The sequence below is a fragment of the Cherax quadricarinatus genome, chromosome 67 (genome assembly GCF_038502225.1).
Source record: "Cherax quadricarinatus isolate ZL_2023a chromosome 67, ASM3850222v1, whole genome shotgun sequence".
Classification (NCBI taxonomy): Eukaryota; Metazoa; Arthropoda; class Malacostraca; order Decapoda; family Parastacidae; genus Cherax; species Cherax quadricarinatus.
The window spans coordinates 22,124,188-22,151,408 of record NC_091358.1 but is presented as its reverse complement, the minus strand read 5'-3'; the positions used below and the strand labels follow the sequence as shown (position 1 = coordinate 22,151,408).

The following is a 27,221-nucleotide window of genomic DNA, read 5'->3' as shown; positions in this document are numbered from 1 at the left end:
TCCTAAGTCTTGACTTGAGTTCCAGTACGATTATCACAGAGGATGCTATTATTGCAGCAATAAACACAAATCCACCAGAGGTATTACTTCCCACAATCAGACACCTTTAATGCTCTATTAGTCTGAGTTGGTGGTAATGATGCACTAGTGTCAGGAGGGAACCCAACAGTGGCACACGTTGCCACAATGTGATTGGATCCAGTTCTAAGGGAAGAAGCTGCGGTGGAGCTGAGATTACATATGAGAACGGGCTGAACTGCAAGGAATTTTGCAAATAATAATACGAGATCATTGGTCAACAAGTTTACGGTACTCGACCAAGAGGGTCTTTTCCAATTAATCGTTTAACTCACACAACCGAAAACCGCATAGTAACACCATCCCAATACTGATTACCAAATATTTTAAAGTCATTTTGCATTAATATATTAAAACTTTCTTAAATGTTAATGCACTATGGCTTTAAGAAATTAACTTAGTTGTGCCTAAATTAAATATGCAACATTCTGTATTATAGTCAACTTCAAATTTTGATTAAATGTCACTGAAAAGGATTAATAAAAAAAACTTGTACGTTATACACTATTCTCCACCACAGTATATATGATGATTCTGTAATACAGTGATGTTTTCACTATACATGTATTTCAAAGAACGAAACTGGAAAAAACTGTTTAGGTGGCTTATATACTGCAGTCAGGTGAGTCGAAGCAGGAGGAGGTGGCATCACAGTGGGACCTTCCACTCGTGTAAGCAGGTCATCGTCCAATGCTTGTCCAACCTTTGGATGACTACCTACTTACACTAGTGGAAGGTCCCATTGTGATCCTGCCTCCTCCTGCTTCGACTCACCTGACTGCAGTATATAAGCCACCTCTCTGTCCCTATGCTGTACTTCTTACAAGAGTGATGGACTGAACACATCGATTCCAGGCTGAGGGACTGATTACCTCACTCTCCTCCTCTCCTTACCCATTTCTACCTTGTACTGGACTGATGAAGCCACTGTGTGGCAAAACATTTCTTCAATAAAGATTCCCATATGTTGTATAAGTGTCTCAATTCTTCATCATTACCTACACCACAGAGTCTACCAGAACAAGGTCTACACCAGTCTACCAGAGCATCATTGTCTACACCATTGCATCTACCAAAGCATCATCATCTACACCACTGAGTTGACCAGAACCTAGTCTACCCCAGAGCTGCGCCTCTTGCCAAAAAGTACCAACTCACTTCGTGTTTCTGACTCATCGGCCGTCTCTGCGTCGAAGCGCTGCAACATGAGTCTTATGTCCTCATTGAATTGGTTCCAGTAACGGTTGATGACGGTGAGTACGTCATCACTCTGTGTCTGACGCTTCTCCAGTTGCTCTATACGACTCCTTAACTCATCCTCTATCCTCTTCCTCTGCTCTAGTCTCTGTAACATACATTAACATAACATACATTAACACATATTATCCCATATTATTGCACATTATCCCACATTACTACACATTATCCCATATTAACACATACATTATCCAACATTAACATATGCATTATCCCATATTATCACACATTATCAAATATTAACACACATTATCACATAGTAACACATTAATGCATTATCACATATTAACACACATTATCCCACGTTAACACACATTAACTTATAAACAGCGTCTGACGTACTAGTACACACAATTTTTCTAGGTCTCAAATTTGCTGCACACTGCCACCTTAGGCCTCAGCTGTGTTGTCTGGTTTACTAGCTACCTCATGCCTCTTAGGGAAACAATCCAGATCACGTGGGTATACGCCGGTCATTGTGGGTAATGTCACTTAGTAAACATAGACTCACCATCATAGGCTCACCATCACAGGCTCACCATCACAGATTCACCTTCACAGGCTCACCATCACAGGCTCACCATGACTGACTGACATTTCCACATTTATCGCAGTGAAGTTTCGGAAATTCAGTTTAATCGTGACACCATCAACATCGAGGATGATGTTAATGCAACATTAAATTATGCTTGTGAAGGTGACAGCAATGGTACTAAGACTAGGAATGAAGGAAGTGCTAGTTTAACATCAAGACATAACACTGTCTTCCAACAAGGCAGCAAGGTCACTCAAAAAAGAAGATACAAAAGGGGGGTTACCAGCATCTTGCTGCCAGTATTAATTAATTTATACAAAAGGGGGGTTACCAGCATCTTGCTGCCAGTATTAATTAATTTATACAAAAGGGGGGTTACCAGCATCTTGCTGCCAGTATTAATTAATTTATACAAAAGGGGGGTTACCAGCATCTTGCTGCCAGTATCAATTAATTTATACAAAAGGGGGGTTACTAGCATCTTGCTGCTGGCATGTTAGTCACTTCTTATGACACATGACTTACACAGGAAGGATTCTTCTCCACTTCCTTGTGGAGGTTAAGCAATTCTATAATGACCAATGTCAGGCAAGACACCATTAACACTGCTATGTTCCTGTAGCTACAAACTGATAATTATAAATAGGTCATTAAAAACAGGCCGTTACTGGTAAGTTATTGCCAAATTTCAAGATACAGCCCAAGGCTCTGGAAACATTACATTATGTAATTCCTTAGGGGTGCTAAAGCAGTGACACATTACTGCAGATGTGCTCACCTGATACAACTTGTGATTCTGGAAACGCAGGGTTTTCATATCCATCTCGTCGAGGGTGGAAATAGAGCCCAGCTGGATGGGTTCGAACTGAACCTTGAGGTTCTTGGCCGGGGGTGCAGAGCTGGAGCCCCCGTCATCCAGAGCTCTCTTTGACATCTTCGTCTAGCTCTCGTACCCAACCCAGACCTGACAACACAATATTAATTAATACAGTATATTGTACTGCAATATTATGACGCTGAAATTATTACATTCATACTATTATTATTATTATTATTATTACTACTACTACTACTACTACTACTACTACAGTACTATAATAACCTGACCAACTCAAATTATTATTATTATTACTATTATTATTTTTACTACTACTATTGTATTACAATATTGTGACACTCAAATTATTATTATTATAATTATTGTGATCATAATTATGACATTTTTCATTGTAATTGTTATTGACATGATTATGATTATTAAAATTATTATAATTATTATCATTATTATTATGACTAACAACTCATAAAATCATAAGTGCGAAGTATTACAATTTTGTGTATATAAGAATATAATGTGAATTTTATAAGATTTTATGAGAATTTTATGAAAAATTCCAAGAATTTTTCTACAAAAAATGAATATTTCATAGGAATATATAAGAATTTTATAGGAAATTTATGTTAAAAGAGTTTATAAGATTTTTTAGTAATTTCTCAAGAATATAAAAAAATTGTAGGAATTTTTTAAGAATTTTGAAAAATTTACGAAAAATTAGGGATTAATGAGAATTTATTGGAAAAATATAGAAATTTCTAAGAATTTTTAAGAATTAAAAAAAAAAAAAATTTTTAGGAATTTTATACAAATTTCAAAATATTTTATAGGAAAGAATAGAAAAGCACAATGATGATAACAGGGACCATAATGATGATAACATGAGCCATAATGATGATAACAGGGACAATAATGATAACATGAGCCATAATGATGATAACAGGGACAATAATGATGATAACATGAGCCATAATGATGATAACAGGGACAATAATGATGATAACATGAGCCATAATGATGATAACAGGGACAATAATGATGATAACATGAGCCATAATGATGATAACAAGGACCATAATCATGATAACATGAGCCATAATGATGATAACAAGGACCATAATGATGATAACAAGGACAATAATGATAACAAGGACAATAATGATAACAAGGACCATAATGATGATACCAGGGACATATATGTTGCTATGTATGATAATCTACAAATATGTTGCTATGTATGATAATCTACATATATGCTGCTATGTATGATAATCTACATATATGTTGCTATGTATGATAATCTACATATATGCTGCTATGTATGATAATCTACATATATGTTGCTATGTATGATAATCTACATATATGTTGCTATGTATGATAATCTACATATATGTTGCTATGCATGATAATCTACATATATGCTGCTATGTATGATAATCTACATATATGTTGCTATGTATGATAATCTACATATACGTTGCTATGTATGATAATCTACATATATGTATGATAATCTACATATACGTTGCTATGTATGATAATCTACATATACGTTGCTATGTATGATAATCTACATATATGTATGATAATCTACATATATGCTGCTATGTATGATAATCTACATATACGTTGCTATGTATGATAATCTACATATACGTTGCTATGTATGATAATCTACATATATGTATGATAATCTACATATATGCTGCTATGTATGATAATCTACATATACGTTGCTATGTATGATAATCTACATATATGCTGCTATGTATGATAATCTACATATATGCTGCTATGTATGATAATCTACATATACGTTGCTATGTATGATAATCTACATATATGTTGCTATGTATGATAATCTACATATACGTTGCTATGTATGATAATCTACATATATGTTGCTATGTATGATAATCTACATATATGTTGCTATGCATGATAATCTACATATATGTTGTTATGTATGATAATCTACATATATGTTGTTATGTATGATAATCTACATATATGTTGCTATGTATGATAATCTACATATACGTTGCTATGTATGATAATCTACATATATGTTGCTATGTATGATAATTTATGTATACCTGAGTAAGTGTCATGAGGCAGGAATTATACCTGGAGTTTACCTGGAGAGAGTTTCGGGGGTCAATGCCCCCGCGGCCCGGTCTGTGACCAGGCCTCCTGGTGGATCAGTGCCTGATCAACCAGGCTGTTGCTGCTGGCTGCACGCAAACCAACGTACAAGCCACAGCCCGGCTGATCAGGAACTGACTTTAGGTGCTTGTCCAGTGCCAGCTTGAAGACTGCCAGGGGTCTGTTGGTAATCCCCCTTATGTGTGCTGGGAGGCAGTTGAACAGTCTCGGGCCCCTGACACTTATTGTATGGTCTCTTAACGTGCTAGTGACACCCCTGCTTTTCATTGGGGGGATGGTGCATCGTCTGCCAAGTCTTTTGCTTTCGTAGTGAGTGATTTTCGTGTGCAAGTTCGGTACTAGTCCCTCTAGGATTTTCCAGGTGTATATAATCATGTATCTCTCCCTCCTGCGTTCCAGGGAATACAGGTTTAGAAACCTCAAGCGCTCCCAGTAATTGAGGTGTTTTATCTCCGTTATGCGCGCCGTGAAAGTTCTCTGTACATTTTCTAGGTCGGCAATTTCACCTGCCTTGAAAGGTGCTGTTAGAGTGCAGCAATATTCCAGCCTAGATAGAACAAGTGACCTGAAGAGTGTCATCATGGGCTTGGCCTCCCTAGTTTTGAAGGTTCTCATTATCCACCCTGTCATTTTTCTAGCAGATGCGATTGATACAATGTTATGGTCCTTGAAGGTGAGATCCTCCGACATAATCACTCCCAGGTCTTTGACGTTGGTGTTTCGCTCTATTTTGTGGCCAGAATTTGTTTTGTACTCTGATGAAGATTTAATTTCCTCATGTGTACCATATCTGAGTAATTGAAATTTCTCATCGTTGAACTTCATATTGTTTTCTGCAGCCCACTGAAAGATTTGGTTGATGTCCGCCTGGAGCCTTGCAGTGTCTGCAATGGAAGACACTGTCATGCAGATTCGGGTGTCATCTGCAAAGGAAGACACGGTGCTGTGGCTGACATCCTTGTCTATGTCGGATATGAGGATGAGGAACAAGATGGGAGCTAGTACTGTGCCTTGTGGAACAGAGCTTTTCACCGTAGGTGCCTCGGACTTTACTCTGTTGACGACTACTCTCTGTGTTCTGTTAGTGAGGAAATTATAGATCCATCGACCGACTTTTCCTGTTATTCCTTTAGCGCGCATTTTGTGCGCTATTACGCCATGGTCACACTTGTCGAAGGCTTTTGCAAAGTCTGTATATATTACATCTGCATTCTTTTTGTCTTCTAGTGCATTTAGGACCTTGTCGTAGTGATCCAATAGTTGAGACAGACAGGAGCGACCTGTTCTAAACCCATGTTGCCCTGGGTTGTGTAACTGATGGGTTTCTAGATGGGTGGTGATCTTGCTTCTTAGAACCCTTTCAAAGATTTTTATGATATGGGAAGTTAGTGCTATTGGTCTGTAGTTCTTTGCTGTTGCTTTACTGCCCCCTTTGTGGAGTGGGGCTATGTCTGTTGTTTTTAGTAACTGTGGGACGACCCCCGTGTCCATGCTCCCTCTCCATAGGATGGAAAAGGCTCGTGATAGGGGCTTCTTGCAGTTCTTGATGAACACAGAGTTCCATGAGTCTGGCCCTGGGGCAGAGTGCATGGGCATGTCATTTATCGCCTGTTCGAAGTCATTTGGCGTCAGGATAACATCGGATAGGCTTGTGTTAATCAAATTTTGTGGCTCTCTCATAAAAAATTCATTTTGATCTTCGACTCTCAGTCTGGTTAGCGGCTTGCTAAAAACTGAGTCATATTGGGACTTGAGTAGCTCACTCATTTCCTTGCTGTCATCTGTCATCTGGTGACATTTCAACTATTTTCTGCCTTACCTCTCATTCCTTGGATCAAGAGCCTGCCACTGGTGGGAAGGAGCACCTGTAACATACATCTGCTCCACTTCCTCGGATCATGAGCCCATGAGGAAAAATTGTTTCAAATGAGGCAGACATCAAGCCAGGCCTTATTTCACCTTTATTACTCACCTTCCTTGGATCAAGAGCCTCCCACTTAGGTGAAAAGAATTACAGAAAATAATGATCAACTCCATTCCCTCGAATCAAGAGCCTATCAGGAAATAAAAGCAAATAATAGTCCGTCATATTTCACCTATTTCCCAGCCTCATTACTCACCTTCCTTGGATCAAGAGCCTCCAACTTACGCGAAAGGCCTCGTAGAAAATAATACCCAACTCCATTTCCTCGAATCAAGAGCCTATCAGGAAATAAAAAGCAAATAATAATCGCCGAGGCTAGCAAGGTGGTGGAGGGCAGCCTCAAGCCGCGCCATATTTCACCTGTTTCCCGCCTTATTACTCACCTATTTACCAGGTGACTGGTACCTAGTGATGCCCAGGTACCTGCTACACCAGTACCTAACACCAGTACTCACCTTACACCTGACAAACACCTGTAATAACCATATTAACAACACCTGCAACACCGCCGCCACACACACATTATTATCACCATATAAACAAACATTCAAATTTATACATATACATTTTTTGGAACTTATAACATATATAAATAATTATTATTAAATATGTAAATTATTATAAAACATTATTTCAAAGTTTATATTATTAAATAAGTTCAACTAAATTATTTACTTATTTTAACCATATAAATTTATATATATAAATTTTAATGGGACTAATATATATATATATAAATAATTATTATATATATAAATTATTATGACGGACCACTTTAAATAATTTATATTATTAAATAACGCCAATTAAAATATTGAGTTATTTCAACCATATACACATTCAAAATTTATCTATATAAATATTTTAAGAGCGTCTATGAATATAAATTAATAATTATCATATATAAAAATTATTGTAAAATATGATTATAAAGAGTTTATATCATTAAATGAACTCAAATAAGATTAATTATTTTAGCCAGATAAACATTTAAATTTATATTCATGGGAAAATGTACATTGATTAATTTTAATAAATATATAAACGGGATGTATCCATTTATTTATATATATAAATCTGAGGTATATAAGGCGGTGTGGTTGCCATGGTAACGGTTGTTCGTATACACATCAACGGTGTTAAACCCGCAAGGTACGGCAGGTAGGCAGCGGGTAGGTGGATCATCTCTTGATCCGAGGCAACGGAGCAAGGGGGTGGGGAGGGAGATATCCACCTCCGCTTCCTCGAATCAAGAGCGTCTTATTATTTAAGCGTAGCTCGTATCCCCTGCCGTCACAGCCTCAGGCCGGACCATCCTCGCTCTTCATCCTCATATATCTAAGTCATCCTTCTTCCTGGCCGACAAGATTTTGATCCAAGGGATCGGGAACCCATCCTCCTCTTCCTTGGATCAAAACTTACAGGAAATAAATCGATAATTAGTGGTTAAAAAAAATGTTTTTTTTTGGGGGGTAGAGACTGCAAAATGGCGGTCAATTTTGACTGAAATTTCTGGATTTTCAGGATAAAACGTCCCAGGACAATTATTTGGACCTCGCTGAAGCTTTCAGGACCTCCCTGAAACTTTCAGGACCTCCCTGAAGCTTTCAGGAACTCGGTAAAGCCTCCAGGACCTCACTGAGGCTTTCAGGAACTCGGTGAAGCCTCCAGGACCTCACCGAGGCTTTCAGGAACTCGCTGAAGCCTCCAGGACCTCACTGAGGCTTTCAGGAACTCGCTGAGGCCTCCAGGACCTCACTGAGGCTTTCAGGAACTCGCTGAAACCTCCAGGACCTCACTGAAGCTTTCAGGAACTCGCTGAAGCCTCCAGGACATCACTGAGGCTTTCAGGACCTTGTTGAAACCTTCAGAACCTTATTGAAGCCTTCAGGACCTCGCTGAAGCTTTCAGGATCTTGTGAAATCTTTCAGAACCTTGCTAAGGCCTTCATTACCTTGATAATGTCATCAGGGCCTTGCTGAAGCCTTCAGAACTTCTAAGAAATCTTCAGGACCTTTTCGAAGCCTTCAAGACCTTGCTAAAGCCTTCAATACTTCTCTGAAGCCTTCATGAGCTCTCTGAAGGAAGCTTTCAGGACCTCGCTGAAGCCTTCAAGACATTGCTGAAGCCTTCAGGACCTCACTGAAGCCTTCAAGACATTGCTGAAGCCTTCAGGACCTCACTGAAGATTTCAAGACATCGCTGAAGCCTTTAGGATCTCGCTGAAGCTTTTAAGGCCTCGGTGAAGCTTTTAAGACCTTGTGGAAGCCTTCAGAACCCTGCTGAAGCCTTCAATACCGTGATAAAGTCATGAGAACCTTACTGAAGCCTTTAGGACATCACTGAAGTGAGGTGATAAGGCATTCAGGACCTCCGTGAAGCCTTTAGCACCTTCCTGAAGCCTTCAGGACTTCGTTTAAGCCTTTAGGGCCTCGCTGAAGCCTTCAGGACTTTTCTGAAGCGTTCGGGACCTTTCTGAAGACCTCAGGATCTCTTTGAAGCCTTCAAAACCTCGCTGAAGCCTTCAGGGCCTTGTTGCAGCATTCAAGACTTTGCTGAAGCCTTCAGGCTCTTACTGAAGACTTCAGGACCTTCCTAAAGACTTCAAGACCTTCCTGAAGCCATCAGTAGCAGCTTCAGCATCAGTCAGGATGTCTTCAGCCGAATTACTGAAGCGAGATCAACGCATTGCAAGATCAGAATATACCAGGGATTATTACACCGTCCCTGCCACCATCCCTGCCACCATACCTGGGAGTCAGGAACGACGCAGTGCACCTGCAGTAGCACCCAGAAGACCTGGTCAGGTGAGTCTTTTCCTCCTTTTTCTTTCGCTATATCTTAAACAGTTAAAAAACAGTGCTCTAAAAATGTATTAATCACCTAAAAGCATGTGAGGACCTGATCCTCAATGGAAGCCCCTGGTTACACGGTAGTCTACCCTGGTACCCCTCTCCTCCACCTGACTGACTTCTACAACTGGTAGTTACCTTCTATTCTAACAAGGTTCCTCATCACTGCCAGTGATAAATTACCATACACTGAACTCATTAACCATGGTGAGTATGATTGTGATTACGTATGATGTATGCAGGATGATATACATGGTTCAAGTATTTTATTAAAAAATGTTTTTCTTTGCTCTATAGGCTGGCAGTACTGCATGGCTGCCACCCCCAGCCATTAATCCAGCCATATGGCGGGCGTCCAACTCAGCCAAGATCCAGGAGTCCAGTGCCCAGGCCAGCCATGCCCAGAGGACCAGGGCAGAGAACAGGTCAGTGCAATTGTTTATCCGTTTCATGTGGTTGAGCACTTGCCTCGCTGCCCTGCAGAGTGACCCAGAGTGTCGTACTCCAATGTAACGTGCAGCGGACCTCTGATCATCCAGACTGTTGTTGATGGTGTGTTGTGTGTCCACAGGAGGCTGTGTGAGGAGACTGAGAGACTGACTGACAGTCACAGAGGTGAGGTTGAGCGCCGCCTGGCAGACCGGCTCTCAGACCTCAAGTTCTGGCGGGAAGAACTGTCGTACCGCCGTGCAGCCATGGACCTCGATGCTTCAACCATTAACACCCTAAAGGAGAGGCTCAATAAGGCTCTAAATCTCTACCAACACCCGCTACAAGTGGCATATCAGTGTATAGAGCTTAGGTGAGTCCTGAAGCTGCGTATAGAATCTCTATTACTCAAGGCTGTGTGCTGTAGGCTTCCTGAAGCTCTGTCATACCCAGTGTTGAAGCTGTGTGCTATTGTAGGCTTCCTGAAACTTTATCATACATAGTGTTGAAGCTGTGTGTGTGTTATGACAGGCGTGGGCGTGTGGGCGTGGAGGAGGTGGAAGATGAGGTGTCGGAGGCACTAAGACAGGAAGTGCAGGAGGTCGCCAGGTGCCTGGAGGCCTTAAGGAAGGCTCGTGACGACGCTGACCTCCAGGTGAGTGGTCCAGGACCTCATGGTTTAACAGTGGTCCAAGATCTCATGGTCTAACAGTGGTTTAGGATCTCGTGGTCCAACAGTGGTCCAGGACCTCATGGTCTAACAGTGGTCCAAGATCTCATGATCTAACAATGGTCTAGGATCTCGTGGTCCAACAGTGGTCCAGGACCTCATGGTCTAAGAGTGGTCCAAGACCTCATGGTCTAAGAGTGGTCCAAGACCTCATGGTCTAACAGTGGTCCAAGGCCTCATGGTCTAACAGTCTGAGACCATAGATCAGTAGTGGTAGAAATAATGACCACATGTCTACTGTGCGTGTGTACTCACTTAATTGTGGTTTAAGGGGTCGAGTCATAGCGCTTGGCCCCGCCTCTTCATTGGTCGCTACTAGGTCACTCTCTCCCTGCTCCATGAGCTTTACCATACCTCTTCTTAAAGCTACATATGGATCCTGCCTCCACTACATTGCTCTCCAGGGTATTCCACATCCAGATAACTCTGTGACTGAAGAAATACTTCCTACACAGATGATAGCAAGGAAATGAGTGAGCTACTCAAGTCCCAATATGACTCAGTTTTTAGCAAGCCGCTAACCAGACTGAGAGTCGAAGATCAAAATTAATTTTTTATGAGAGAGCCACAAAATTTGATTAACACAAGCCTATCCGATGTTATCCTGACGCCAAATGACTTCGAACAGGCGATAAATGACATGCCCATGCACTCTGCCCCAGGGCCAGACTCATGGAACTCTGTGTTCATCAAGAACTGCAAGAAGCCCCTATCACGAGCCTTTTCCATCCTATGGAGAGCGAGCATGGACACGGGGGTCGTCCCACAGTTACTAAAAACAACAGACATAGCCCCACTCCACAAAGGGGGCAGTAAAGCAACAGCAAAGAACTACAGACCAATAGCACTAACATCCCATATCATAAAAATCTTTGAAAGGGTCCTAAGAAGCAAGATCACCACCCATCTAGAAACCCATCAGTTACACAACCCAGGGCAACATGGGTTTAGAACAGGTCGCTCCTGTCTGTCTCAACTATTGGATCACTACGACAAGGTCCTAAATGCACTAGAAGACAAAAAGAATGCAGATGTAATATATACAGACTTTGCAAAAGCCTTCGACAAGTGTGACCATGGCGTAATAGCGCACAAAATGCGTGCTAAAGGAATAACAGGAAAAGTCGGTCGATGGATCTATAATTTCCTCACTAACAGAACACAGAGAGTAGTTGTCAACAGAGTAAAGTCCGAGGCAGCTACGGTGAAAAGCTCTGTTCCACAAGGCACAGTACTCGCTCCCATCTTGTTCCTCATCCTCATATCCGACATAGACAAGGATGTCAGCCACAGCACCGTGTCTTCCTTTGCAGATGACACCCGAATCTGCATAACAGTGTCTTTCATTGCAGACACTGCAAGGCTCCAGGCGGACATCAACCAAATCTTTCAGTGGGCTGCAGAAAACAGTATGAAGTTCAACGATGAGAAATTTCAATTACTCAGATATGGTAAACATGAGGAAATTAAATCTTCATCAGAGTACAAAACAAATTCTGGCCACAAAATAGAGCGAAACACCAACGTCAAAGACCTGGGAGTGATTATGTCGCAGGATCTCACCTTCAAGGACCATAACATTGTATCAATCGCATCTGCTAGAAAAATGACAGGATGGATAATGAGAACCTTCAAAACTAGGGAGGCCAAGCCCATGATGACACTCTTCAGATCACTTGTTCTATCTAGGCTGGAATATTGCTGCACACTAACAGCACCTTTCAAGGCAGGTGAAATTGCCGACCTAGAAAATGTACAGAGAACTTTCACGGCGCGCATAACGGAGATAAAACACCTCAGTTATTGGGAGCGCTTGAGGTTCCTAAACCTGTATTCCCTGGAACGCAGGAGGGAGAGATACATGATTATATACACCTGGAAAATCCTAGAGGGACTAGTACCGAACTTGCACACGAAAATCACTCACTACGAAAGCAAAAGACTTGGCAGACGATGCACCATCCCCCCAATGAAAAGCAGGGGTGTCACTAGCACGTTAAGAGACCATACAATAAGTGTCAGGGGCCCGAGACTGTTCAACTGCCTCCCAACACACATAAGGGGGATTACCAACAGACCCCTGGCAGTCTTCAAGCTGGCACTGGACAAGCACCTAAAGTCAGTTCCGGATCAGCCGGGCTGTGGCTCGTACGTTGGTTTGCGTGCAGCCAGCAGCAACAGCCTGGTTGATCAGGCTCTGATCCACCAGGAGGCCTGGTCACAGACCGGGCCGCGGGGGCGTTGACCCCCGGAACTCTCTCCAGGTAAACTCCAGGTAACATCCCTGTGACTCATCTCAGTCTTCAACTTCCAGTTGTGACCTCTTGTTGCTGTATCCCATCTCTGGAACATTCTGTCTCTGTCAACCTTGTCGATTCCTCTCAGTATTTTATATATCGTTATCATGTCTCCTTTAACCCTCCTGTCCTCCAGTGTCGTCAGGTCGAGTTCCCTTAACCTCTCCTCGTGGGACATTCCCCTTAGCTTTGGAACTAGACTTGCTGCAAACCATTGCACTTTCTCTAATTTCTTGACGTGCTTGACCAGGTGTGGTTCCAAACTGGTGCTGCACACTCCAGTATGGGCCTGACATTAACGGTGCAGAATCTTGAACGATTCCTTACTGAAGTATCGAAACGTTATTCTCAGGTTTGCCAGGCGCCCATATGCGTTTGCAGTGTGTGTGTACTCACCTAGTTGTGGTTGCAGGGGTCGATTCATAGCTCCTGGCCCCACCTCTTCACTGGCCGCTACTGGGTCACTCTCCCTGCACTATGAGCTTTATCATACCTCTTCTTAAAGCTATGAATGGATCCTGCCTCCCCTACATCACTTCCCAAATTATTCCACTTCCTGAATACCCTGTGACTGAAGAAATACTTCCTAACATCCCTGTGATTCACCTGAGTCTTCAACTTCCAACTGTGTTACTGTGTCCCATCTCTGGAGCATTCTGTCTGTCCACCTTTTCAATTCCTCTCAATATTTTATATGTCATTATCATGTCCCCCCCTCTCTCTCCTGTCTTCCAGCATTGTCAGGTCGATTTCCATTAACCTCTCCTTCCTTAGCACTTTCCTCCCTTTGCACTTTCTCTAGTTTCTTTACGTGCTTGGCTAGGTGTGGGTTACAAACTGGTGCCGCATACTCCAATATGGGCCTAACGTACACGGTGTACAGGGTCCTGAACGATTCCTTATTAAGATATTGGAATGCTGTTCGTAGGTTTGCTAGGCGCCCATATGCTGTAAGCAGTTATTTGGTTGATGTGCGCTTCAGGAGATGTGCCTGGTGTTATACTCACCCCAAGATCTTTTTCCTTGAGTGAGGTTTGTAGTTTCTGGCCCCCTACACTGTACTCCGTCTGCGATCTTCTTTGCCCTTCCCCAGTCTTCACGATTTTGCACTTGGTGGGGTTGAACTCCAGGAACCAGTTGTTGCCTGGAGTTTGTCTGTTGGACCAGGCCTGCAGCCTGTCCAAATCCTTATGTAGTTCTGCCTGGTCCTCGTCCGATTGAATCCTTCTCATCAACTTCACATCATCTGCAAACAGGGACACTTTTAAGTCTGCTCCTTCTGTCATGTCGTTCACAAATACCAGAAACAGCACCAGTCCCAGACTGACCCCTGTGGAACTCCACTCATAGCAGGCACCCACTCTGACACCTCACAACATACCATGACTCGCTGTTGTCTTCCTGAAAGGTATTCCCTGATCCATTGTAGTGCCTTCCCTGTTATCCCTGCCTGGTCTTCCAGCTTGTGCACTAATCTCTTGTGTGGAACTGTCAAACGCCTTCTCATAGTCCAAGAAAATGCAACCTACCCACCCCTCTTTCTTGTGTCTTACTGCTGTCACCCTGTCATAGAACTCCAGTAGGTTTGTGACACAGAATTTCCCATCCCTGAACCGTGTTGGCTGTCGTTGATAAGTTCATTTCTTTCTAGGTGTTCCATCACTCTTCTCCTGATAATTTTCTCCATGACTTTGCATACTATACATGTCAGTTACACTGGTCTGTAGTTTAGTGCTTCTTGTCTATCTCGTTTTTAAAAATTGGGACCACATTTGCTGTCTTCCAAACCTCAGGTAATTTCCCTGTTTCGATAGATGTGTTGAATATTGTTGATAGGGGTACACATAGTGCCTCTGCTCCCTCTTTCAGGACCCATGGAGAGATGTTATCCGGCCCCATCGCCTTTGAGGTGTCTACCTCGCTCAACAGCCTCTTCACTTCTTCCTCGGTTGTGTGCACTGTGTCCAGCACTTGGTGGTGTACCCCACCTCTCCGTCTTTCAGGAGTCCCTTCTGTCTCCTCTGTGAACACTTCTTTGAATCTCTTGTTGAGTTCCTCACATACTTCTCTGTCGTTTCTTGTGATCTCTCCTCCTTCCTTCCTTAGCCTGAATACCTGGTCCTCGACTGTTGCTCTCCTGGAGTTTACCTGGAGAGAGTTTCGGGGGTCAACGTCCCCGCGGCCCGGTCTGTGACCAGGCCTCCTGGTGGATCAGCCCCTGATCAACCAGGCTGTTGCTGCTGGCTGCACGCAAACCAACGTACGAGCCACAGCCCGGCTGATCAGGAACTGACTTTAGGTGCTTGTCCAGTGCCAGCTTGAAGACTGCCAGGGGTCTGTTGGTAATCCCCCTTATGTGTGCTGGGAGGCAGTTGAACAGTCTCGGGCCCCTGACACTTATTGTATGGTCTCTTAACGTGCTAGTGACACCCCTGCTTTTCATTGGGGGGATGGTGCATCGTCTGCCAAGTCTTTTGCTTTCGTAGTGAGTGATTTTCGTGTGCAGGTTCGGTACTAGTCCCTCTAGGATTTTCCAGGTGTATATAATCATGTATCTCTCCCTCCTGCGTTCCAGGGAATACAGGTTTAGAAACCTCAAGCGCTCCCAGTAATTGAGGTGTTTTATCTCCGTTATGCGCGCCGTGAAAGTTCTCTGTACATTTTCTAGGTCGGCAATTTCACCTGCCTTGAAAGGTGCTGTTAGAGTGCAGCAATATTCCAGCCTAGATAGAACAAGTGACCTGAAGAGTGTCATCATGGGCTTGGCCTCCCTAGTTTTGAAGGTTCTCATTATCCATCCTGTCATTTTTCTAGCAGATGCGATTGATACAATGTTATGGTCCTTGAAGGTGAGATCCTGCGACATAATCACTCCCAGGTCTTTGACGTTGGTGTTTCGCTCTATTTTGTGGCCAGAATTTGTTTTGTACTCTGATGAAGATTTAATTTCCTCATGTTTACCATATCTGAGTAATTGAAATTTCTCATCGTTGAACTTCATATTGTTTTCCGCAGCCCACTGAAAGATTTGGTTGATGTCCGCCTGGAGCCTTGCAGTGTCTGCAATGGAAGACACTGTCATGCAGATTCGGGTGTCATCTGCAAAGGAAGACACGGTGCTGTGGCTGACATCCTTGTCTATGTCGGATATGAGGATGAGGCTGTACAACAGCTTCGGGTCAGATTTGGCTTTTGCTGCTATGTCATTTTCATATTGTTGCTGGGTCTCCCTTCTTACCTGTGCATATTTATTTCTGGCTCTACGACTGTGCTCTTTATTCTCCTGGGTTCTTTGCTGTCTATATTTCTTCCATTCCCTAGCACACTTGGTTTTCGCCTCCCTGCACCTTTGGGTGAACCATGGGTCATCCTGGCTTTTTCGTTATTCCTATTACCCTTGGGTATAAACCTATCCTCAGATTCCTTGCAAATTGTTGTCACATATTCCATCATCTTGTTTACTGACTTCCCTGCCAGTTCTCTGTCCCACTGAACCCTGTTCAGGAAGTTCTTCATTCCCACATAGTCACCCTTATTGTAGTTTGGCTTTATTCATCCAGCTCTTCCTTCTCCCCCATCCACTTGTAACTCTACTGTGTATTTGAATCTTAAAACCACATGATTGCTGGCCCCAAAGGGTCTTTCATATGTGATGTCCTCAATGTCTGCACTACTCAAGCTCCATTCTCGCTGGTTCATCTTCTCCTCTCCCTCTGGTAGTGTCCCTTACATGTTGGTACATGAAGTTATCCAGAACCACCTCCATCATCTTAGCCCTCTACGTTTCTTGTCCCCCATGTGGCTCCAAGTTCTCCCAATCGATTTCCTTGTGGTTGAAGTCACCCATGATCAGTAGCTTTGCCCTGCTCACATGAGCCCTTCTTACCACTTCAGCCAGTGTGTCAACCATCGCTCTATTACTCTCATCATACTCTTGCCTTGGCCTCCTGCTGTTCTGTGGTGGGTTATACATCACTGCAATTACCACTGAAGCGTTCCTACTATGTAATCCCTAACTTCTCCAATGTCTCCTCTCTCCAGCTCATCAAAAACCCATCGGTTCTTGACCAGCAGTGCCACTCCTCTGTCCCCTCTGTTCCCTCTGTCTTTCCTCAGGATCTGATATCCCGTTGGAAAGATGGCATCTGTTATCACACCTGTGAGCTTGGTTTCTGTGAGAGCTATGATGTCCGGTGATGCCTCTTTGACTCTTTTGTGCCATTCCTCCCACTTATTTGTTATTCCATCAGTGTTTGTGTACCATACCTTCAGTTTCCTCTCTGACACTGTGTTTTGGGGGTGTTTGTGAAGGTAGGGAACCTGGAAATATACTGTGAGATGCTATAGCTGAGTGTTGGGTGGGAGCTGTGGGTGTGGATTGTGGTTTGTGTTGGGATAGCATGATTGGTTGTGGGGTTCTGGGGATGGTTCTGTGTGTGCTTGCTCTTGTTGCTCTGCCCTGCTCTGGTTGTGCTCTGCTGATTCTGTCCTTCTCTCTCCTCCTAGCTCCCTTTGCTTTTGTGTCCTGTCCCTCAGCTGCTGTCATTCTATTTGAGTTCTGTCTCGGTCTAGGAACACCCTCTTGTATTCTGCTGAGTCCTTCAACCATGGTTTCTCTTGGAGGATCCTGTTCTGCACTGTTTCTGTCCTGAAAATCAGCTTGATCAGTCGTTTTCTCCTCTTCAATACCCCCCCTCCTGTTCTCTGAAAATTTATAATCACAGACATGTCCTCTTCACCTATTTCTATGATGATTTTCTCAATCTCCTTCCTTTGTGCCAGCCGCCTGTCATTGTGTGTCTTACCCTGGCTCTCCTGCAGCCTATGAATAAACACTGACTTCGCCCTCCCCTCCTCCCATTGCCTTTCCCTCTGTGACTGGTTCCTGTCTGTACATGGCCATTTTCTCTCTTGTTTTTCAGTGTAGCTCATGGTGGCATGCCTTGTTACAGCTGCATCTAGTGTTGTGTTACAGCTGCACAGTGTTGTCTTGTGTTGCAGCTGCACAGAGTGTTATCTTGTGTTACAGCTGCGCAGTGTTGTCTTGTGTTACAGCAGTGCAGAGTGTTATCTTGTGTTACAGCTGCGCAGTGTTGTCTTGTGTTACAGCTGCGCAGTGTTGTCTTGTGTTACAGCTGCGCAGAGTGTTGTCTTGTGTAACAGCTGCACAGTGTTGTCTTGTGTTACAGCTGCGCAGAGTGTTGTCTTGTGTAACAGCTGCACAGTGTTGTCTTGTGTTACAGCTGCACAGTGTTGTCTTGTGTAACAGCTGCACAGTGTTGTCTTGTGTAACAGCTGCACAGTGTTGTCTTGTGTTACAGCTGCGCAGAGTGTTGTCTTGTGGTCACCAACTGTCCAATAACCTGAAGGAGAAGAACGAGGCAGTGTTGGTGGATGAAGCAGCGTCCTCCCTCACCACCTCCAACACTGCCACCTCCAACACCACCATCACAACACACCATCCAAGGTAATGGAGCAGCTGCAGTACTCTGCCCACCAGGGCCTAAAATAACCATCAAGTACCCCATGTCCCTTCAGTATAGGGAGGAGCATAACGCTAGTGGAGGTGCTTTGAGGCCTCCACGGCGGCTCTTGATCCATGGTGATGGAGCATCAATACTCCAGGTCCCTGTATCCCTGTTCCTTCAAGAGCGGGAGAAGCACCGACGCCATGATGGACATGGCAGGCTTCTTGCTGGGATCTTGATCCAGAGAGGAGGAGTCACGCTCCTCTTCCTCGGATTAAGAAGGCTTGATACATGTTCTTATGGCGTTTCAGGACTAGTGAGTTTAATGCCTAATAATAATGATAATAATAATAATAATAATAATAATAATAATAATAATAATAATAATAATAATAATAATAATAACAGACATAATAACATTGAACAGTGATGTGACTGTTGACTGTTGGAGAGGGACTGTTGTTAAACTTCTGCACACAGCTGACAACAACAGTAAACTGTCCAAACAGGTGTGTTAATTACTCTCTCTGTTATCTCTCCTGTTATATCTGTTGTTATTCTTCTGTTATATCTGTTGTTATCCTTCTGTTATATCTGTTGTTATCCTTCTGTTATATCTGTTGTTATCCTTCTGTTATATCTGTTGTTATCCTTCTGTTATATCTGTTGTTATCCTTCTGTTATATCTGTTGTTACTCCTTCTGTTATATCTGTTGTTACTCCTTCTGTTATATCTGTTGTTACTCCTTCTGTTATATCTGTTGTTACTCCTTCTGTTATATCTGTTGTTATCCTTCTGTTATATCTGTTGTTACTCCTTCTGTTATATCTGTTGTTACTCCTTCTGTTATATCTGTTGTTATCCTTCTGTTATATCTGTTGTTACTCCTTCTGTTATATCTGTTGTTACTCCTTCTGTTAGATATGTTGTTACTCCTTCTGTTAGATATGTTGTTACTCCTTCTGTTAGATATGTTGTTACTCCTTCTGTTAGATATGTTGTTACTCCTTCTGTTAGATATGTTGTTACTCCTTCTGTTAGATATGTTGTTACTCCTTCTGTTAGATATGTTGTCATCCCACCCTCTAAACTCAAAATTCTAAATCTTCTCAAAATTCTAAGTGTTCTCTAAATTCTAAGTGTTCTCTAAATTCTAAGTGTTCTCTAAATTCTAAGTGTTCTCTAAATTCTAAGTGTTCTCTAAATTATAAGTGTTCTCTAAATTATAAGTGTTCTCTAAATTATAAGTGTTCTCTAAATTATAAGTGTTCTCTAAATTATAAGTGTTCTCTAAATTCTAAGTGTTCTCTAAATTATAAGTGTTCTCTAAATTCTAAGTGTTCTCTAAATTATAAGTGTTCTCTAAATTCTAAGTGTTCTCTAAATTATAAGTGTTCTCTAAATTATAAGTGTTCTCTAAATTGTAAGTGGTGTTGGGTTCTGTTCAGCTGACAGGTGTGGTCCAGGACCTGCTGGTGACCACGGACCAACAGATACGTCAGAGACTGGACCATACGGACCACTGTCTCCAGCAGACAATCAGCAACACCCGCAGGACCAAGACCATGCTGCAAGACCAGCATGCCAAGGTCTGTCAACCTGTCAAGAGCACTGTCCTTGTTACTGTCTACCTGTCAAGGTCTGTCAACCTGTCAAGACCACTGTCCTTGTTACTGTCTACCTGTCAAGGTCTGTCAACCTGTCAAGACCACTGTCCTTGTTACTGTCTACCTGTCAAGGTCTGTCAACCTGTCAAGACCACTGTCCTTGTTACTGTCTACCTGTCAAGGTCTGTCAACCTGTCAAGTCCACTGTCCTTGTTACTGTCTACCTGTCAAGGTCTGTCAACCTCTCAAGACCACTGTCCTTGTTACTGTCTACCTGTCAAGTCTGTCAACCTGTCAAGACCACTGTCCTTGTTACTGTCTACCTGTCAAGGTCTGTCAACCTGTCAAGACCACTGTCCTTGTTACTGTCTACCTGTCAAGGTCTGTCAACCTCTCAAGACCACTGTCCTTGTTACTGTCTACCTGTCAAGTCTGTCAACCTGTCAAGACCACTGTCCTTGTTATTGTCTACCTGTCAAGGTCTGTCAACCTGTCAAGTCCACTGTCCTTGTTACTGTCTACCTGTCAAGGTCTGTCAACCTGTCAAGTCCACTGTCCTTGTTACTGTCTACCTGTCAAGGTCTGTCAACCTGTCAAGTCCACTGTCCTTGTTACTGTCTTACTACTGCTATTGCTACTACTACTATTTGACAACTGCTACCACTGCTACAACTATTACTACTACCACCACCACCACTACTATTACTACTACTACTGTTTTTACAACTACTAGTATTGCTACTATTACTACTACTACTACTACTACCACTACTACTCCCACTACTACTATTACTACTACTACTACCACTACTACTCCCACTACTACTATTACTACTACTACTACCACTACTACTTCTACGTCTTGTTCTACCAGTCATGTCCCTCACCTCACCTCTGCTTCGCTCTTCTCTCTGGACCAGGTAATTGTAAGTTTTGGTCTCCCATGTGTGATTTTCATGGTTATATTAATGATCATCACTTCACAGTTGGTGGAGGAGGAGTCACAGCTGGTGCAGAGTATGCTGGAGGTTCAGGACCAGCTGGAGGCTAAGAAAGGTCCCTTAGCCTTGGTCCACACCCGTCTGCAGACACGCTTACTCAGACCAAATATGGAGAGAACCAGGTGTGTATGTGTGTGTGTTATATTCTCCTATTTTTACTCACATATTTGTTGTTTCCGGGGGTGAGTCACAGCTCTTGGCCCAACCTCTTCACTGGTCGTTACTAAGTCCACTTTCTCCCTGCTCCATGAGCTTTATTATACCTCTTCTTTAAGCTATGCATAGATCCTGCCTCCACCACATCACTCTCCAGATTGTTTCACTTCCTGACGACTCTATGACTTAAGAAATACTTCCTAACTTCCCTATGACTCATCTGACTTTTCAGCTTCCAATTGTGTAACCTTCTGTTGATGTGTCCCATCTCTGAAATATTCTGTCTCTGTTCACCTTATCAATTACTCTCAGTTATTTATATGTCGCTGTCATGTCTCCCCTATCCTTCCTATCCTCCGGTGTGGTTAGGCTGAGTTCCCTTAACCTCTCCTCGTAGGACATACCCCTTAGCTCTGGGACTACTCTTGATGCAAACCTTTGCACTTTCTGTAATTTCCTTATATGTTTGACCAGGTGTGGGGTTCCATACTGTTGCTGCATACTCCAGCAGCAGTGCACGACACTGCACACATACACTGTGTACAGTGTCGTGAATGACTCATTACTTTTGCAGCCTTTTACCCCTGAGCATGTACGCCATCCGCGGCCTTTTTCCTTCCCCAAGCTTCATGACTTTGCACTTGGTGGGGTTAAACTCCAGGAACCAGTTGTTGGACCAGGGTTGCAGCCTCTCCAGATTCTCTTGTATTATTATCTAATCCTCATCTGCTTGTATTCTCCCCATTAGCTTCATATCATCTGCAAACAGAGACACCTCTGAGTCTATCCGTTCCGTAATGTCATTCACATATACCAGAAACAGCATTGGTCCTAGGATTGACTCTTGTGGAAGCCCACTTGACACATGCGCCCACTCTGACACCACGTCACGTATCATCACTCGTTGCTTCCTTCATTTCAGGTATTTTCTGATTCATTACGGTGCTTTTCCTGCCCACTTCTCTATCTTTTGTACCAGTCTCTTGTGAGGTACTGTGTCGAAAGCCTTCTTATAGTCCAGGAAAATGCAGTCTACCCATCTCACTCACTCCTGTCTTACCTCTGTTGCCTTGTTATAGAATTCCATTAGGTTTGTGACACAGGATTTCCCCTCCCTGAAACCATACTTGTTGTCTTATATAAGTTCATTATTTTCTAGGTGCTCCTCCACTCTTCACATAATCTTCTTTATGAGTTTACACACTATGTATGTCAGTGGCACTGGTCTGTAATTTAATGCTGCATGTCTGTCTCCTTACTTAAAAATTGGGACTACATTTGTCTTCCACACCTCAGATAGTCGCCTTGTTTCGATATATGTGTTGAAGATTGTTGTTAGTGGCACACACAGCACCACTCCTCCATCTCTCAGGACCCACGGAGAGATGTTGTCTGGCAACACTGCCTTTGAGGTATCTAGTTCACTTAGCAGCCTCTTTACCTCTTCCTCGGTTGTGTGTATTGTGTTCAGCACTTGTTGGTATATACTTCCACCTTGGTTTACTGGAAGCCTTTCTATTTCCACTGAAAATATCTCCCTAAATCTCCTCACATGTTCCCTGGTCATTGTTTGTGATCTCCCCTCCTTCCTTCCTCAGCCTGATTACCTGGTCCTTGACTATTGTTTTCCTCCTGATGTGGTTGTGCAACAGCTTCGGGTTAGACTTGGCTTTCAGTGGCGTCTTCTTGTATTGTCGTTGGGCCTCCTTCCCTCCCTATCCATGCATGTTCATTTCTGTCTCTTTGGCTCATCTCCTTATTTTCCTGGGTCCTTTGTCTTCTATACTTTTCCCATTCTTTAGCACACTTAGCTGTGGTTTCTCTACACTTTTGGGTGAACGAAGGGCTCACAATGGTCTTCCCATTATTTTTGTTGCCCTTGGGTATGAACGCCTCTGCCTCCCTGCACTCTGCGGTCACGTGATCCATCGTTTCATTTATTGTTTTTTTAGAGTTCTCTTTCCCACTGTACCTCATGCACGAATTACCTCATTCCTGTGTAGTCCCTCTTTTGTAGTCTGGTTTCTCCCAGCCTTCTCGTTCTGCTTCCCTCTCCACTGTATTCAAAGTTCAATACCACGTGATTACTAGCTCTGAGGGGCCTTTCGTATGTGATGTCCTCAATGTCTGAACTACTCAAGGTGAAAATATAAACACAAATGCAGTATAATGTGATCCTTTATTGACTACGTTTCGCCCACACAGTGGGCTTTTTCATGTCACAAACAGAACTACTGTAGTTCTGTTTGTGACTTGAAAAAGCCCACTGTGTGGGCGAAACGTAGTCAATAAAGGATCACATTATACTGCATTTGTGTTTATATTTCCATTGTGTCGGTATTTCATACCATTTATTTCTACTCAAGGTGAATATGAGGTACAGCCTTGCTGGTTTATCCTCTCCCCCCTCTCTCTGGTAGTGTCCCTCACATGTTTGTGCATGTGAGGTTCTCTCTCCCCCATGTAGCTCAAGGTTTTCCTGATCTTCTTGTGGTTGAAATTCCCCATAACTAGTGACCTTGCCCTGCCCATGTGGGCTCTTCTGGCAACCTCAGCTAGGGTGTTCATCGCTCTGCTACTCTTATTGTACTCTTGTGTTGGCATCCTGTTATTTTGTGGTCTTGGCATCACTGCAACCACTACCTTGGGAACCCCAGTCAGAAATGTTCCTACTATGTAGTCCTCTGATTCTCCTCTGTACATTCCTCTCACCTCAAAACTTTATTTGTTTCTGATGATCATTGCAACTCCTCCTCCCCCTCTTTTCCCTATATCTTTCTTCAGGATCTGATATCTGGTTGGAAAACTCACATCTGTTATCATCCCTGTGAGCTTTGTTTTCTAGAGTGTTATGATATCTAGGGATGCATCCATGATTCGTTCATGTCACTCATCACACATATTTGTTATTCCAACTGCATTGGTGTAAAATACCTTCAAAAACTGAATTCTGGGGGGATTGTGAGGGGTTGGGGGGATAGGAAACTGGGCAGGATACTATGAGAGGTGGCTGTGAAGGTGGGGTTTGTGCTGGGAGGGGGAGGGTTAGTGCAGAGTGAGGTTTGTTTTGGGTTATAGTGTTTGGTTGTGGTGGAGAGGGTTGAAGGTGTTCTGTGGGTGGTTTTGCAAGTAAGTAAGTAAGTAAATTTATTCAGGTATACACAAATACAGTTACATAGAATTATCATACATAGCAGCATATGTGTAGAGAACCTAGGATAACCCAAGAAAGTCAGACAGAGTGACTTATTTCCATTGGGGTCCTTTGCAGATGATTATGTTTGCTAGTCCTCCTGAGTCTAGGTATTCCTGCCTGTTTCCAGGCTTGTCACTCTTTCCTTTCCCTTGCATTTTTGTATCCTCTCTGTTTCTGTCGTTCTTCTCATGTTCTGTCATGGTCAAGATACACCTGCTGGTATTATGTAGAGTTCTTTTACCATGTTTCTGCTGTACTATCCTGTTTCTTACCATTTCAGTGTATGTGTACTTACTTATATGTGCTCACCTATATGTGATTAAAGGAGTCGAGTCACAGCTCCTGGCCCCTGCCTCTTTGCTAGTCGCTACTAGATCCACTCTCTCCCTGCTCCAAACGCCTTATCATACCTCTTCTTCAATCTATAAATATATGGTACCTCCAGATTATTCCACTTCCTGACAACTCTAAGGCTGAAAAAATATTTCCTAACATTCCTATGATTCATCTGAGTTGCCAACTTCCAGCTGTGACCCCTTGTTGCTGTGACCCCTTGTTGCTGTGACCCCTTGTTGCTGTGTCCCATCTCTCAAATATTCTGACCCTGTCCCTCTTGTCAATTCCTCTCAGTATATGTCACTATCATGTGTGTGTTGTATTGGTTGTGTTGTGTGAGTGTGTTGTGTACTCACCTAGTTGTACTCACCTTGTTGTGGTTGCGGGGGCCGAGCCACAGCTCTTGGCCCCACCTCTTCATCTGTGTGTGTGTGTGTGTGTGTGTTTCATCTCCTGTACTCCAGCACCTGACACATATGATCTCTCACAGGGATGAGGCGGAGGTAGCGCTGCTGGAGGAGGTCCAGGAGTTAGAGCTGAGCATCTGCCGGCTGCACTCAGCCTTGGATGCCTCAGCTCAGCACCTCCAGAGGTTGAGGTCAACCAAGGTCAACCTCCAACACAACATTAACCTCCAGGCCAAGACTCTCCTCATTGATGAGGTCCACCTGCTAGGCCTGAGAACCTCCACCACCTGCTAGGCCCGAGAACCTCCACCACCTGCTAGGCACGAGAACCTCCGCCACCTGCTAGGCCCGAGAACCTCCACCACCTGCTAGGCCTGAGAACCTCCACCACCTGCTAGGCCTGAGAACCTCCACCACCTGCTAGGCCCGAGAACCTCCACCACCTGCTAGGCCCGAGAACCTCCACCACCTGCTAGGCCTGAGAACCTCCACCACCTGCTAGGCCCGAGAACCTCCAACACCTGCTAGGCCCGAGAACCTCCACAACCTGCTAGGCCCGAGAACCTCCAACACCTGCTAGGCCCGAGAACCTCCACCACCTGCTAGGCCTGAAAACCTCCACCACTTGCTAGGCCCGAGAACCTCCACCACCTGCTAGGCCTGAGAACCTCCACCACCTGCTAGGCCTGAGAACCTCCACCACCTGCTAGGCCTGAGAACCTCCACCACCTGCTAGGCCTGAGAACCTACACACCTGCTAGGCCTGAGAACCTCCACACCTGCTAGGCCTGAGAACCTCCACACCTGCTAGGCCTGAGAACCTCCACACCTGCTAGGCCTGAGAACCTCCACCACCTGCTAGGTCTAAGAACCTCCATACCTGCTAGACCTGAGAACCTCCACCACCTGCTAGGCCTAAGAACCTCCACACCTGCTAGGCCTGAGAACCTCAACACCTGCTAGGCCTAAGAACCTCCACACCTGCTAGGCCTGAGAACCTCCACCACCTGCTAGGCCTGAGAACCTCCACACCTGCTAGGCCTGAGAACCTCCACACCTGATAGGCCTGAGAACCTCCACCACCTGCTAGGCCTAAGAACCTCCACACCTGCTAGGCCTGAGAACCTCCACACCTTCTAGGCCTGAGAACCTCCACACCTGCTAGGCCTGAGAACCTCCACACCTGCTAGGCCTGAGAACCTCCACCACCTGCTAGGCCTGAGAACCTCCACCACCTGCTAGGCCAAAGAACCTCCACCACCTGCTAGGCCTGAGAACCTCCACACCTGCTAGGCCAAAGAACCTCCACACCTGCTAGGCCAAAGAACCTCCACCACCTGCTAGGTCTAAGAACCTCCACCACCTGCTAGGCCTGAGAACCTCCACCACCTGCTAGGCCAAAGAACCTCCACACCTGCTAGGCCTAAGAACCTCCACACCTGCTAGGCCTGAGAACCTCCACCACCTGCTAGGCCAAAGAACCTCCACACCTGCTAGGCCTAAGAACCTCCACACCTGCTAGGCCTGAGAACCTCCACCACCTGCTAGGCCAAAGAACCTCCACACCTGCTCGGCCTGAGAACCTCCACACCTGCTAGGCCTGAGAACCTCCACCACCTGCTAGGCCTGAGGACCTCCACACCTGCTAGGCCTGAGAACCTCCACACCTGCTAGGCCTGAGAACCTCCACCACCTGCTAGGCCTGAGAACCTCCACACCTGCTAGGCCTGAGAACCTCCACACCTGCTAGGCCTAAGAACCTCCACCACCTGCTAGGCCTGAGAACCTCCACCACCTGCTAGGCCTGAGAACCTCCACACCTGCTAGGCCTGAGAACCTCCACACCTGCTAGGCCTGAGAACCTCCACCACCTGCTAGGCCTGAGAACCTCCACACCTGCTAGGCCTGAGAACCTCCACACCTGCTAGGCCTGAGAACCTCCA

At 44.2% G+C, this 27,221-nt stretch overlaps 2 protein-coding genes across 2 annotated transcripts in view; one reads left to right on the top strand and one right to left on the bottom strand.

Moving 5' to 3' along the window:
- Positions 1 to 7,340, bottom strand: part of Bre1 (E3 ubiquitin-protein ligase Bre1) — a gene marked incomplete at its 3' end in the record, with an annotated part of 80,881 nt that extends 73,541 nt beyond the window's left edge. The window contains 3 exon segments of the mRNA XM_070099445.1: positions 1,237 to 1,423; positions 2,649 to 2,834; positions 7,254 to 7,340. Coding sequence (XP_069955546.1) covers positions 1,237 to 1,423; positions 2,649 to 2,804 — 343 coding nt within the window.
- On the top strand, positions 3,587 to 25,572 carry LOC128699678 (tektin-1-like). Its single transcript, XM_070099470.1, has 10 exons — positions 3,587 to 3,912; positions 9,380 to 9,605; positions 9,948 to 10,075; positions 10,222 to 10,452; positions 10,611 to 10,734; positions 18,428 to 18,573; positions 19,002 to 19,083; positions 20,024 to 20,164; positions 21,169 to 21,305; positions 25,362 to 25,572. Exons 1-10 carry the CDS (start codon positions 3,587 to 3,589, stop codon positions 25,570 to 25,572), a joined length of 1,752 nt encoding a protein of 583 aa, XP_069955571.1.
- Positions 25,573 to 27,221: the final 1,649 nt, after the last annotated feature.

Excerpts from the sequence above, each read along its gene's own strand:
- LOC128699678 (XM_070099470.1), top strand. The coding sequence starts at position 3,587 with ATGAGCCATAATGATGATAACAGGGACAATAATGATAACATGAGCCAT. Across the intron at positions 10,076-10,221 it reads AGGACCAGGGCAGAGAACAG|GAGGCTGTGTGAGGAGACTG; the intron begins GTCAGTGCAATT and ends GTGTGTCCACAG. Across the intron at positions 20,165-21,168 it reads TGCAAGACCAGCATGCCAAG|TTGGTGGAGGAGGAGTCACA; the intron begins GTCTGTCAACCT and ends ATCACTTCACAG.